Source organism: Piliocolobus tephrosceles, chromosome 17 (genome assembly GCF_002776525.5).
Source record: "Piliocolobus tephrosceles isolate RC106 chromosome 17, ASM277652v3, whole genome shotgun sequence".
Classification (NCBI taxonomy): domain Eukaryota; kingdom Metazoa; phylum Chordata; class Mammalia; order Primates; family Cercopithecidae; genus Piliocolobus; species Piliocolobus tephrosceles.
The window spans coordinates 73,268,921-73,284,227 of record NC_045450.1 but is presented as its reverse complement, the minus strand read 5'-3'; the positions used below and the strand labels follow the sequence as shown (position 1 = coordinate 73,284,227).

At 47.3% G+C, this 15,307-nt stretch overlaps 1 protein-coding gene across 5 annotated transcripts in view; it reads right to left on the bottom strand.

Annotated features, from left to right (window-relative positions):
* Window positions 1-15,307, bottom strand: part of ZC3H18 (zinc finger CCCH-type containing 18) — a 62,900-nt gene that overhangs the window by 33,791 nt on the left and 13,802 nt on the right. For 3 of the 5 annotated variants that reach the window (XM_023228917.2, XM_023228919.2, XM_023228918.3), the window contains exons 3-4: window positions 11,971-12,055; window positions 11,046-11,117 (exon numbers count right to left, since the gene is read on the bottom strand). In XM_023228917.2, coding sequence (XP_023084685.1) covers window positions 11,046-11,117; window positions 11,971-12,055 — 157 coding nt within the window. The remainder of the gene's footprint in view (window positions 1-11,045; window positions 11,118-11,970; window positions 12,056-15,307) is intronic. The other 2 variants (XM_023228920.1, XM_023228921.1) reach the window with 1 other exon arrangement.

Sequence of the window (15,307 nt, the reverse complement as noted above, 5' to 3'; positions counted from 1 at the left end):
CCGTTTCAATGTCACTTTGTGGAGAGTTCATGCATACCAACTGTTTGAGTATTAATTTTCCCCTTAAACCAGAAAAGCCCCAGAGCTTTGCTTCCAGCCCTGGCCCAGGCTCATCTAGGTACAACTGGATGTTAACTGTATTTGTGCTGAAATAGACATCAATGAGAAGCATTCACAACGATCAGAAGCCTGCAGGTGTGCTCAGGGTGCCCGTGGCCACCTCTGCACATCTGCATTTCTCTTACGAAAATTCTCACAGAGCATTTCAAGATATTTCTGGAATTTAAACAGAGCTTTTACACTTTGCTCATAAATAACAATCACAAACCTTCATCTTCAACAGAACATCAGGGTTAGTAAAGGAAACCTCGACTTTTTAGTGCAGAATGTAAGACATCTAAGTGTTTAATTATTGAATCACTTTTTAAAAATGTACTTTTTTGAATAGATAATATGTATACATTGTTTAAAACCAAATATGGCATATAGTATCTAAGTGATTTTAGAAATTTTTCCAATGGGTTAACATGCAGTTAGACTTTAAATCATTTAAAATTTTAATCTTAAACATCATGAATACTTAAGCTTGCATTAAAACCAACTCAACACAACATAATAACAATATCAATCCAAATTAAACATGAAAGAAAGTAAACTTAAAATTGCTTATCTGGAAATGCAAAAATGACAAAGTAATTTTTAAAATTTCTAAAAGCATTTCAGCGATCACACATAAGTCAAAGAGGTTGGGAGGCCAGGCACAGTGGCTCACGCCTGTAATCCCAGCACTTTGGGAGGCCGAGGCGGGAGGATCGCGAGGTCAGGAGATCGAGACCATCCTGGCTAACAGTGAAACCCCCATCTCTACAAAAAAAAAAAAACAAAAAAAACCAAAAAATTAGCCTAGCATGGTGGCAGGCGCCTGTAGTCCCAGCTACTCGGGAGGCTGAAGTAGGATAATGGCGTGAACCCGGGAGGTGGAGCTTGCAGTGAGCCAAGACTGCACCACTGCATTCCAGCCTGGGTGACAGAGCGAGACTCCATCTCAAAACAAAACAAAACAAAACAAAACAAAAGAGGTTGGGAAATGTTATTCTACAGGGGGTTCAAAAATCCAGAGCCTCAGAGAGATTGAAAGAAAAACCGACTACGCAGTCATACAACTAAGAGAGACTCAACACACCACAGAGCTCTTCATGGTTTGCCTCTGAAAATACTCATGCAACCCGGGCGCAGTGGCTCAAGCCTGTAATCCCAGCATTTTGGGAGGCTGAGACGGGTGGATCACGAGGTCAGGAGATAGAGACCATCCTGGCTAACATGGTGAAACCCCGTCTCTACTAAAATATACAAAAAACTAGCCGGGCGAGGTGGCGGGCGCCTGTAGTCCCAGCTACTCGGGAGGCTGAGCTTGCCGTGAGCTGAGATTCGGCCACTGCACTCCAGCCTGGGCGACAGAGCGAGACTACGTCTTAAAAAAAAAAAAAGAAAATACTCATGCAGTATTCAAAATCACGTGATCACGTGTGTAACTAAACAAGTAACAAAAGCTCATTGTAACAAAAACCACAGCTTTTCTGTACTCCTTTTTCTTGTTTTTCAAATGGAGTCTTGCTCTGTCACCCAGCCTGGAGAGAAATGACACAATCCTGGCTCACTGCAACCTGTACCTCCTGGGTTTCAGGAATTCTCCTGCCTCAGCCTCCTGAGTAGCTAGGATTACAGGTGGACACCACCACGCCCGGCTAATTTTTATATTTGTAGTAGAGACAGGGCTTCACCATGTTGGCCAGGATGGTCTTGAACTCCTGACCTTGTGATCTGCCCGCCTCAGCCTCCCAAAGTGTTGGGATTACAGGCATAAGCCACTGCACTCGGCCTCTGTACTACTTTTTCATCTAGAATATGTATCTGAGTGGTGGCTAAATGTTATTGTTCTTCTATTTACAAAAATTTTTAGGACATCACCTACGAACCTGCTGTCAAAAAAAAAGATCCTTTCTCGGCCGGGCGCGGTGGCTCAAGCCTGTAATCCCAGCACTTTGGGAGGCCGAGACGGGCGGATCACGAGGTCAGGAGATCGACACCATCCTGGCTAACACGGTGAAACCCCGTCTCTACTGAAAAATACAAAAAACTAGCCGGGCGAGGTGGCGGCGCCTGTAGTCCCAGCTACTCGGGAGGCTGAGGCAGGAGAATGGCATAAACCCAGGAGGCGGAGCTTGCAGTGAGCTGAGATCTGGCCACTGCACTCCAGCCTGGGCGACAGAGCGAGACTCCGTCTCAAAAAAAAAAAAAAAAAAAAAAAGATCCTTTCTCACTGATATTGGCAGGGGGAGAAAAGAGGAACAAGGCAGAAGAGAACAAAGCAGCAAGCACCAAAGAGCAAGCCGAGAAGGTGAGCGTGGTGCTGCCGCCAGACACCAGACGCTGGTGGGTGACAGTGTTCAGCTCTCGGGGGGCCACCTGCCTGGGGGTGCTGAGCACTGCCCTGCCCCTGGCCAGAGTAAAGGGGAAGATGGCTCTGGAAAGCAGCACAGTTGGCCGGCACATCTAGCTGGGACACACCTAAAGCAGATGTCAGGCAAAAAGAACACTGCTGTCCCATCCACCTTTTTAAAATGTGAACTTTTATCTGTGTAGGAACACACCCAACTGTTGAGAATGTGGGAAGGGGCTTTAGATTTTATTTTCTTGACTTCTGCCAGTCCATATTACTTTATTTCCTCTTTTTTTTTTTTTGAGACAGAGTCTTGCTCTGTTGCCCAGGCTGGAGTGCAGTGGAGCGATCTAGGCTCGTTGCAACTTCTGCCTCGTGGGTTCGAGCAATTCTCCTGCCTCAGCCTCCCGAGTAGCTGGGATTACAGGTGGACACCCCCACGCCCAGCTAATTTTTGTATTTTTAGTAGAGATAGGGTTTTGCCATGCTAGCCAGGCTGGTCTCAAACTCCTGACCTCAGGTGATCTGCCCGCCTCGGCCTCCCAAAGAGCTGGGATTACAGGCGTCAGCCACCATCCCCAGCCTTTCATAATTTAAAAAGCAATTTGTTAAAAAAAAAAATTATCCGAAAATGGAAGCAAAAATAAAGATCTTCTGGTATACAAACTGTATACTCTTCTGTTTCTAACTGGGACTTCAAATCCAAAATGTATGTGGATTGTGATTCTAACAGTATAAAGACAGTCCTGCAGATACTGCGTACAAAGACATGGCCTCAGGCCAGAGAGGACAAGGAGAGACAGAGGCCGCAGGAGCGGGGCAGAGGCAGCTCCTTCACTGCTGAAATGTCTAATACTATTTCTGGCTTCAAGGCAGGATGATGGACTTTTTCTTAACTGGAACGTCAGCACAGTAGCAACTGTTTGTTTTCGTTTTTTTTGAGACGGAGTTTTGTTCTTGTTGCCCAGGCTGGAGTGCAATGGCATGATCTCAGCTCACTGCAACCTCCACCTCCCAGGTTCAAGCGATTCTCCTGCCTCAGCCTCCCGAGTAGCTGGAATTACAGGCATGCACCGCCATGTCTGGCTAATTTTGCATTTTTAGTAGAGATGAGGTTTCTCCATGTTGGTCAGGCTGGTGTTGAGCTTGCAACCTCAGGTGATCCGCCTACCTCGGCCTCCCAAAGTGCTGGGATTACAGGCGTGAGTCACCGTGCCCGGCCAGCTATTTTATTATCTTATTAATCTTCATGCCTGTGTAAACATTGTGTTATTTTACATATATGAAATATTTCATAATAAAATGAAATACTTGTAAATAAAAAATATCCACCCACTCTAAAAGGTACACTGTGAAGTCGACCTCCTACCCCATGGCCATTGCCAGAGGCAGTTATGAATATACTGGGGCTCCATCCATCAATCATTCCCCCTTCTACCTGAGAATATATACCATGCTCTGTGTTGAACCTCGCTTTTTTTCACTGAACAATGTAACTACAGAAAGGGAACCTGCATGCTCAGCAGCAACAAACCCAAACTGGATCAGGGAAACAGACAGGAGACGTGGAAAATCCAGAAACTAAATAGAGAGGGTGGGAAGTGAGGCTCAGCTCATGCTCCAGCACAGCCCACATGAAAAATCTTTAAATGTCTCTTCTGATTTTGAATACAGTAAATATCCATTCACTGTTTCCTTGGTTCACATGGGTCATTTCTATTGACACGTATAATGGTAATAGAAATTGAGAAAGGCCTTTAAAGATAACTCATTATTGAGTAACAACAAGGTATCCGATAGATAGTAACCAATATTTATGAAACTAGTTTAAAACACGTGGTGAGAGGAGCAGCATTCTTTGCCTTTTTGCGAATCCCTTGAATGCCGACCCTGGAAAACCCCTGGCCTCCCATCTGTGTGCGATCGGCCATGAAGGGTTGCTGTGGCTGAAGCAGGAGAGGACATTACAGACCCACTTAGAGACTCAGCTAGAAAGGGAGGGGCATCTAAAAGCCTTTTCAGATGTGCTGAGAGCTTCTTCCTGACACCGCACTCAGCACGGGAAGGCTCCTTACAGTGAGCTGCAGTCGAATCCTATCATCACCCTTTCCCAGCTTGGCTTCTCTAAAATCCATTAGTCTATCTTGAACTTTGAATGGGTCTTTTACAAAGGCATGATTCTGTGACATCCAGCAATGGTCACCTGAGAAAGTCCTGACACACCGAGAAGCTGGTGAGCACACAAACCAATTTTCAACTGAAAGCTTCCATTTTAATACTGCTAACACTGTCCGTTGTTCCCCTCGAAGCCACGGGCTTACTTTGTTCCTGCCAGGACCCGGACCTGCATGCCCCGGCATGTCTGCCAGTCTGTCATGAATGTGTGCTCCATGGAGAGCGCACAGGGTCAGCCGCAGCTCAAGCCTTGCACGTGCTGCCCTTTGAGGCCGCTGGACTTGAGTGCTGGCAGGGGCTCTACTCGCGCTGCCACTCCACCATGCTGAGAACTAAGAGACATGCACCATAGGACCCCTCCTCTGCCTTCTGGCTTTCCACAATTTCAGTTACCTGTGGTCTGAAAATATTAAATAGACAATTCCAAAAATAATTCCTAAGTTTTAAATGATGTTCTGTGTTGAGCAGCATGATGAAATCTTGTGCTGACCTCCTCTGTCCCACCTGGGACACGAATCATCCCTTTGTCCAGCAGATCCACGCTGCCCACGACGCTAACTGCCTACTAGTCATCTAACAGCCCTCTTGGCCACCAACAACCGTTGGGAGCACGGCGGTGCTGTGCTCACTGTGGCTGTGACCCAGGATCACTGGGGGCAGATGACCTTCCTCCTGATGCATCAGCAGGAGGTCACGAGGGGCCCAATGCCACGTGGCAGGGCCTCCGTGTCATCACACGAGCATTTCATCTCACGTCATCAGATGGCTGAGTGCAGTAAAGTGAGCTCTTTTGAGAGACCACATTCACATTTTTATTACAATTGCTCTATTTTATGATTGGCTATTGCTGTTAATCTCTTACTGTGCCTAATTTATAAATTAAATTTTATCATATGGATGCACTTATAAAATCATGGAACTGTATGCTTAAAATGGGTCAATTTCATGGCACATAAATATGACTTTAATAAAGTTTTTTTAAAAGATCTTATAAATAATAATAATAAAAACATCTGTACTCAAGTGTAAGATTTAATTAAATTACAATTCTTACAACTACAGCACAGACATGAAGTAAAGTGGCATGGGAGGCCGACTGGGCGGATCATCTGAGGTCAGGAGTTCAAGATCAGCCTGACCAACTGAAACACAAAATTTAGTCACTACTAAATTACAAAAATTAGCCGGGCATGGTGGCCTGTGCCTATAATCTCAGCTACTCAGGAGGTTGAGGCAGGAGAATCGCTTGAACCCGGGAGGCGGAGGTTGCAGTGAGCTGAGATCATACCACTGCACTCCAGCCTGGGCAACAGAGGGAGACTGTCTCAAAAAAGTAAAATAAAATAAAATAAAAATAAATAAATATAGTTTTGACCTCAGGGTCCCCTGAAAGGGTCTCAAAGACTCCCAGGGGTTCACAGACAATGCTCAGACTAGCCGCTTTAAACGCAGTTTTGCAAGGATTCAAAACTGAGCAAAAGACGTTTCTTCAAGGCAGACCCAGGACAAATGAGCTACTGAGCACATGAAAAAAGACAGCCCGGCACGAACCTTCAGGGAAGGCAGATCAAAAGCCAGGAAGATGTTACCTCCCACCCACTGGAATGGCTACCACCAAAAAAAACAGAACAGAGTACTGGTGAGGACATGGAGAAACCGGAAGCCTCCATGCTGCTGGTGGGAAAGTCAAACGGCAGAGCCACTGTGGAAAACAGCCTGGCGGCTTCTTGAAAGATGAAACACACAACCACCACGTTGTCAGCAACTCCACTGCCAGGCTACTTGCGAACGAACTGAAAGCAGTCTCTGGAGAGAGACTTTTACGCCCCTGTTCACAGCAGCTCTATTCACAACTGCCTGGTGGTGGAAGCCACCCAAGTGTCCATCCACAGATGAGGGATACACCCAACGCGGCCACTCCACACTGAGAAAGAGTAGTCAGTTTTTTTTTTTTTTTTTTTTTTTTTTTTTGAAACCAAGTCTTGTACCGACATCCAGGCTGGAGTGCAGTGGTGTGATCTCAGCTCACTGCAACCTCCGCCTCCTGGGCTCAAGCGATTCTCCTGCCTTGGCCTCCCGAGCAGCTGGAATTACAGGCGTGCTCTACCACGTCCAGCTAATTTTGTATTTTTAGTAGAGATAGGGTTTCACCATGTTGAGCAGGCTGGTCTCCAACTCCTTGAGTGATCCACCCGCCTCGGCCTCCCCATGTGCTGTGATTACAGGCATCAGCCACCGTACTTATTATTCAATCTTAAAAAGGAAGAAGGCCAGCCATGGTGGCTCACACCTCTAATCCCCGCACTTTGGGAGGAAGGGGCAGAAGGATTCCTTAAGCCCAGGAGTTTAAGATCAGCTTGGATAACACAGTGGGACCCTGTCTCTACAAATAATAAAGTTAGCTGGGCAAAGTGGCATGCCTGTAGTCCCAGTCACGTGGAAAGCTGAGGCAGGAGGACAGCTTGAGCCCAGGAAGTCAAGGCTGCAGTGAGCCATGATCATGTCACTGTACTCCAGCCTGGGTGACAGTGAGATCCTGTCCAAAAAAAGAAAAAAAAATCCTGATGACAGATGAACCTTGAGGACATTATGCTAAGTAAAATAAACCAGTCACAAAAGGACAAATACTGTATGATTCCACTTGTACGTGGTACTTAGTCAGCATTCAGAGATAACACCACGGCAGGTGCTGGGAGGCTGGTGGGAGGAATGAGAAGTTGTTTCACAGGTACAGAGTTTGAGTTCTGTAAGCTGAAAAAGTCCTGGAGATGGATGGTGGTGATGGTTATGACACAGCAACATGAATGTATTAACACTGAACTGTACACTTAAAAAATGGTATTCCAGCCAGGTGTGGTGGCTCACGCCTGTAATCCCAGCACTTTGGGAGGCTGAGGCAGGTGGATCACAAGGTCAGAAGATTGAGACCATCCTGGCTAACACAGTGAAACCCCATCTTCATCAAAACTACAAAAAAATTAGCTGGGTGTGGTGGCAGGTGCCTGTAGTCCCAACTACTCAGGAGGCTGAGGCAGGAGAATCACTTGAACCCTGGAGGTGGAGGTTGCAGTGAGCCGAGATGGCGCCACTGCACTCCAGCCTGGGTGACAGAGCGAGATTCCGTCTCAAAAAAAAAAAAAAAAAAATAACAAAAAAAGGTATTCCACCACAATTTAAAAAAACTGGGAGGAGCAGAGCCAAGGAGATCAGACCCAAAAAATGGACTGGGATGCTTGTTCACTGAGGGATAAATCAGAAACCCAAAGTAGGGGCCGGGTGCAGTGGCTCACACCTGCAATCCCAGCACTTTCGGAGCACTCAGGTGAGGCGAGGGGATCACCTGAGGTCAGGGTTGAAGTTCAAGACCAGCCTGGCCCAACATGATGAAACCCCATGTCTGCTAAAAATACAAAAATTGGTTGGGGGTGGTGGCAGATGCCTGTAATCGCAGCTATTTGGCAGGCTGAGACGAGAGAATCGTCTGAACTCTGGAGGTGGAGGTTCCAATGAGCCGAGATCCCACCATCGCACTCCAGCTCCAGCCTGGGTGACAAAGTGAGACTCCGTCTCAAAAAAGAAAGAAAGAAAGAAAGAAACCCAAAGTGGGACACAGTTTAAAGAAGGTGCTACTTACTCCTCTGTGGACACAACTTTGTGCCCAATGATCCAACCCAGGCCCATGAGAGGTAAAAACAGCCCATGAAGAAGTACAGCTCCAGTTGTTGTGTAGGTGCCGTGGAGCTGGGCAGGTGCAAACAAAGCCCTGATCTCTAAAATGTGAGCAAGTTGTGTTCCCAGTGCATTCTGATGCCAATTGGTCACAAATCTCAACGTGTCCACTAAGCGATTATATCACAACGTGTCACAGAGATAAAGCTAAGAGAGGCCGGGGTAGTGGCTCATGCCTGTCGTCCCCATACCTTGGGAGGCTGAGGTGGAAGGACTGCTTGAGCCTAGTATTTGAGACCAGCCTGAGCAATATACTGACTGAGACCCCGTCTTTACAAATAATTTAAAAAAGAAAGATGGGCTCTTGTTATGTTGCCCAGGCTGGTCTCGAACTCCTGGGCTCAAGTGATCTTCCCAACTCAGCTTCCCAAAGTGCTAGGATTACAGGTATGAGCTAATACACCCAGCCACCAACTTTTTTCTAAGAAAAGAATTTTCTAATTTTGATACAATTCATACAACATAAAATACTCCCAGGTAACATGTACGATTCACTGGTTTGCTGTATATTCACAAAGTTGTGTAAGCATCACCACTAGCTAGTTCTAGAACATTCCATCACCCTAAAGAGGAAATCCTGTACTCACTAGCTATTACTCTCCACACCTAGCCCAGGCAATGATGAATCAATCTACTTTCTGTCTCTGTGGATCTGTTGGCTCCTATGCTCCCTTCTGTCACTCAGCATATGTCTTCAAAGCTTGTCCACATTGTGGCGTGAGTCACAATCTGCTTTCTGTCTCTGTGGACCTGTGGCCTTCTGTGCTCCCTTTTGTCACTCAGCACTTCTTCAAGGTTTGTCCACATTGTGGCGTGAGCCAGTGCTTCATTCCCTTTATGGCCAAGCAGCATTCCACTGCATGGACAGGCCACACTTGTTCATCCATTCCTCAGTTGTCAGGTACCTGGGTTCTTTTTGGTTACTGCATGTCATGCTGCTGTGAACATTTGTGCACAAGCTTTCACATAAATGCACGTGTCCGTTTCTCTTGGATGCATACCTGGAGTTGAACTGCTGGGTCACACAGTGAGTAGCCAGCAGCTTCTGAGGAACTATCTTCTGAAGCAGCTGCACCGTTTTACCCTCTCACCCGCAGTGAATGAGGGCTCCAACATCTCCATATCCTTGCCAACACCACAAACTCCATTTTGTTTTTAAAATAACTTGTTGTTATTGGAGGGATCATAAACTGATGAATTTCAATTTCATAAAAACTGCAGGTAGGCAGAAACATTTAAGTCCAAACTTCTCACAACAAAGAAGCAGCAGAAGACATGATCTAGAAAACGATAAGAATCAGCCACTTCCTCTGTATCGTGTCACCTCACTCTACAGAACAAAAATACTTCTGAAATTAGTTACTGATAATGCCTGATTAAGCCGCAAAAATGCTGCCTTATCTAGCTTCTGCTTTCCTTTTTTTTTTTTTAAGAGACAGTCTCACTGTTGCCCAGCCTGGAGAACAGTGGCACGATCATGGCGCAACTGCAGCCTCAACCTCCCAGGCTCAAGTGACCTGCCCCGCTCAGCACCCACCCGCCACTCCCCACGTAGCTGGGACTACACGTGCGTGCCACCAGGCCCTGCTAATTTTTCGTTTTTTGTAGAGACAAGGTCTCACTATGTTGCCCAGGCTGGTCTCAAACTGATTTCCTCACTCACTGAAACCCAAACTCAGTACTTAGTCTAACTTTGGGGGCACCACCTTCCAATTCTGACCAACCCACGTGATGTGCAGGGAGACAGGATCCTGTCTGTATCCATCCAGGCATCTCCCAGTGAAGGGAATGAAGAGTCCCAGTAACGATCTTTCTTCATCTGTTTTGTGCTTCTGTTGTTAAATTCTGGAACTAGCTCAGCAGCGAGCCCCGAGCTCCTGGTCCAGAGTCTCCCTGCCCTGGTGGATGCTGCAGCCTCCTGCTGTCAGAACCGTAAGGCCAATGCCGACTGGCTGGCTGAGCTTCTGAGTCACACTGCCACCCAGAGACCAGAGCCCTGCACTGTGATGGGTGCTGATTCAAAATGACTGCAAATGTGTACACATACATGTGTACGGATTTTTCTCCATCACTTTCATACAGAAATTTGTGACACTGATGTCATTAATCCCCACACTATTATAAAAAAGAGGTCGTCTGCTTAAATTTAAATTTTCTGAGATACCGACACTGCAAATACCAAAGCTTTTAAAAAATTCTAAGTTTACTTTCCAAAATGTACTGCACATTGCTCTGTATTCTTAGCAGTGTCTGTGACAATCTATGGCTCTAAGTCTACTGCCCACACAGGCTCTCCCCAGTGGGGGCCCCTCACGTGCACGTGTGACTTGGGCGAGTCAACTGTTTTTGCTTGGCAAAACCAAGCAAGCCCACACCCACAGGAGCGAGCCTGACCTGGGGTTCCCATGAGCCCCACATCATCAGGTCATCTCTTGGACAGGGGCGTTCACGGCTGCTCTAAGAGCACAGCCTGCCTCTGAATCATGGGACTCTGCCACACCTCAAGGGTGTGTCCTGTCTGTCCCCGATGCTCGGTTGGCTCACGTGCCTCTAAGGAGGGTGCGAACAGCTCTCTGCCCCTCAAAGACCCCCTTTCCTTCTGGCTTCACAGCTGTGTTCTGGATCCAGGAGAAGGAAGTCTGGCCTCTGGAGTAGGGGGACTTTAAGGTACTGAAGAGAGTGAATATAGCGTATTTTGTACCTTTAACCTGGCCTCTGAATGGTATGGAATTGGATATTGGTGGAAGAAGAGTGGATAATGGTGTCACAACATCTGGAAAAGAAGTACAGGAAGCTCTTGTGAGCTTTAGACGGCACACACAGGCTGGCAGTGACAAAGTCATCTACGGGCTTACAGCAAAATTGAGAGAGAGAAAAACGTCTTCCCACCTCTCCAAGGGGAATGCTCAATTACAAGAAATACACCAAAACTACTGCTGCACATCAGATACCCTTACAGGCTGGAAATTCTCATTTCCATTTCCGAATCCCCCAAGACATTAAGCAGCGAAACAAAAAGCCCTAACATCATCCGGCTAAAGAGTTCCGCCACATTTTAAAATGGGTTAGCCCAGATTTTTCTGACAAGATTTTCTTACACTGCCCCCTGCTGCAGCTCCTGAACTCACACCATTACTTCTACAGGAGAGAGCCCTGCTGCCTTCAGCGGCCATCTCTGGCCATTTCGAAATCCATTCCACACGAACAAACGCTTCCGACACATCTTACATGAAAAGGGGCCATCTCTACAGAGGTGGGGAAAATGCTAATTCTGGTGTCTAGAACATTCGGCCTTATGAAAAGGACCACTTTGAAAAATGACGGATGCCATCTGCATTATAGTTACGGGTCTGCTGCAATTGGAAGGGTCTGGGGCCACCAGTGTGAGAATGAGAATGACCAGGTTGCTCCCACCAAGGCAGTCATTAAAGTGATGAAAGCATCAATACAAGGGCCTATTGTTTACCATCAATATTGCCACTGCCACCACCGCCACCACCACCTAGCCAGTCTTGCCCAGAGAACTGCCTTGAGCAGCGCAGGGCCTGCCAAGGTGAGCCAGCACCACAGCCCCAGAAGCTGGGGCCCCAGCTGACTGCGAGAAGGCCCCACACGCAGACAGTTACCTTTCATGAAGAACCGGCAGGTGGGACGAGGTCTCACCTTCCTGTCACTGGGGTCCTTCACTTCACCTTCTTCCAGGTCATCATCCTGAAACAGAGAATACCATCTGAACGTGGGGGAGGCATCTATCACTCAGCACTGCTTTCTCCAAACCAGAAGGGGCAGGAAGCCGGGTGTGGGACCTGGATATCGTGACAGGAATTGAAATCACATCAATTTTCCAAATCTTAGGTCCCAGATCTGCATAGCAGGGATGCTCAGAGCGTGCCCAGCAGCTCCAAGCGTCCTCCTGCAACGCCAGGGAGAAACACTGCGCAGCACACAGGGCACTTTACAGAGTGTGCTCTACGACGTTTCTCTTAACTATCAACTCTGGGCAGGAAATAGTAACACTTCGGGGTTTTAAAACTTTTAACGTTTAAATAAAATTTGGAGAACAAAATATTTTATGTCCCTTAAACACAAACTTCCTCTTACAATTCTTGGGGAGGGGAGGAGTTGGGTGCCTCAGGACAGTGATGCCGGCAGCCAGGAGTGGCCCGCCTGGAGGCTCATCCTCAGCCAGCTCCTCACCCTGGCTGTCAAGTCTTAGAACACCCCAGGAGCTCTAAGCTGGGCCTCACCCGCAGGGACTCGGATACACAGCCAAACCTGACCCTTGCTTGGTGCTCTCCCCAACCTACCTACTGTCCCAGGGCCTGTTCCCACAGACGTGCAGCTGAGACCCCTCCTGACACCACCCCAGCCCACGTGGGCACCAGCTGCCCACCTGACATCCCTGACGCAGGACCATCCAGGATGGAAGTACTCATCACCCCGACCCAGGCCTCTTTCAGCCAGCCCTAGCGTAATCAATCTCCCTGGTTCCATGTGGCGCCCCTTGATCCCCTCCCCGTCTCCTGCACTCTGCACCCCTGCCCATCGCACCCAGCCTGGTGAAAACCACTTCCTAACGGGCTTCTCTCATTCCCTCCTCAACTCCTCCAGTCTTGCTTCACAGTGCGAAGCACCCTTTTCCAATTCCAGGTCTGACCGTGTTCTTCCCTCTTCTTTTCCTGATTATTTAACTCACTTTCAGACGGAAGCTTGAGCCCCCTTCCTTGGGGTCATCTTCCCTGAGCTCCCCCCACGACAGGTCCTCGCAGCCCCAGGCCCTGCAGGTGTTGCAGCCACACCTGAGCAACCTTTTGTTGATGACACCACCACTCGCCTGGCTGAACCCTGTGCCCCACCAGGGCAGGCCCATGTCTGACAGGGCAGGCCCACCACCAAGTTGCCGGGTCCAGGCAGCATCTGGCTCACAGTGAACAGTCCATAATTATCTGTTGAATGAAAAAATGCTGAGACCAAGCCCTGGATTTATGATAACTCAAACTTTTACAGCTGAAATATTTGCAACATTTTTTGGCTCAAAGATACTTGGTTATTAAAAAGTATTTTATAAGGAAAAGAACAGATTCCTGAGGGTTATATCCCTTAAGTGATCCAGGAGAATATTTTTTAAAGAAATGAACAAATATAACCAATTTAAAAAAAGAAATGATCAGAGAAGGTATGTTTAATTTATGCCAAGTGTCAGGATGTCTCTCTTCTGCGGTCTTTTAGTTTGTGTCTTTTTTTTTTTTTTTTTTGAGACGGAGTCTCGCTCTGTCGCCCAGGCTGGAGTGCAGTGGTGCGATCTCAGCTCACTGCAAGCTCCGCCTCCTGGGTTTACGCCATTCTCCTGCCTCAGCCTCCCGAGTAGCTGGGACTACAGGCGCCCGCCACCTCGCCCGGCTAGTTTTTTGTATATTTTAGTAGAGACGGGGTTTCACCATGTTAGCCAGGATGGTCTCGATCTCCTGACCTCGTGATCCGCCCGTCTAGGCCTCCTAAAGTGCTGGGATTACAGGCTTGAGCCACCGCGCCCGGCCTGTGTCTTCTTTTTAATAGTATTCTTACAGTAATGAGCACTGCCTTGAAATCTTAACGTGGTATCCTACATAAGATCAAATCTAAGTTGAGAACATATTCTTTGTTCTCATGAGAAAAACAAAACTTGTTTGGAAAGTTCAAATCCATTCCAATCTTCCTGCCTCACTTGGAAGTGAGTGTGCAGGAGTCAAGAGGTGGTGAGAAGGGCTTCCCTGCATCAGGATGAATAGCAAACAAACTAGACCAGATGTAGCACTGTTTCTGCAAAGATGTAACCATTAACATTCACAGAAGCAAAAAAGGAGAACAATGTAACCACCTTAAGATTGGAGGAAGGACCCTGTAGCTACTACAAGTGATCAGGAAACAGACTACAGTTGCATAGTGAAGGTGCAAGACATCATTTCAACCCAAGGAACACAGACTAGCGTCTACACACTGACCCCAGTCATCCAGCCTCTATACCTGCAAGAACCAGGGGCTGTACATACTGGTGTGCTGGGCGTATGGCCCCTCTTTTATTTAAACAAACAAAAATAATACATCAATCACTCAGCAATATAATATTGTGAATTTTCAACTAACCACCATTAACACAATGGTCTTTTAAAATAATGGATGATTACCATGCCTTTTTTTTTTTTTTTTTTTTTTTTTTGGAGACAGAGTCCTGCTCTGTCACCCAGGCTGGAGTGCAGTGCGGTGGCATGATCTTGGCTCACTGCAACATCTACCCCCCAGGTTCAAGCGATTCTCCTGCCTCAGCCTCCTGAGTAGCTGGGATTACAGGTGCCCGACATCACGCCTGGCTATTTTTGTTATTTTTAGTAGAGACTGGGTTTTGCCACGTTGGCCAGGCTGGTCTTGAACTCCTGACGTCAGGTGATCTGCCCACCTTGGCCTCCCAAAGTGCTGGGATTAAAGGTGTGAGCCAACACATCTGGCCTCCGTGCCCAATTTTTATTCTTACTCTACATGTGTAAATAACAAAACACTCAACCTCCCAAAATAAATAAAGAAATCACTAAATAATGGAAAATTAAAACAAGTTATAAGTATCATGCAAAGAAAACTCAAGACAGGGACCCAGAGCTTAAGTTATCTGAGACTGTCACACTGAGTGTGTGGCATGCAGGCCATCAGCCTCATGCTGATGGCCTTCTGCTCATGTGACCCGAACCACAGAAAGTAGGAAGCAGAGGACAAGGAGGGGCCTGAGTGGACCAGCTAGCTGCAAACTGGCTTAAAAATGGATGGTGCCCGTGGGGCTCTCAGCACATACCACCTGGGACAGGCCAAGCTGACGTGGATGCTGAGGGTGGGAGTAAGAAGGCACACAGGCCTCAGTGCACCCATCTGAGGTCGGGTCTCCATACTGGCACACTCCTGCTGGTGCTTCCTCACCGCAGGGGAAATACACATGTG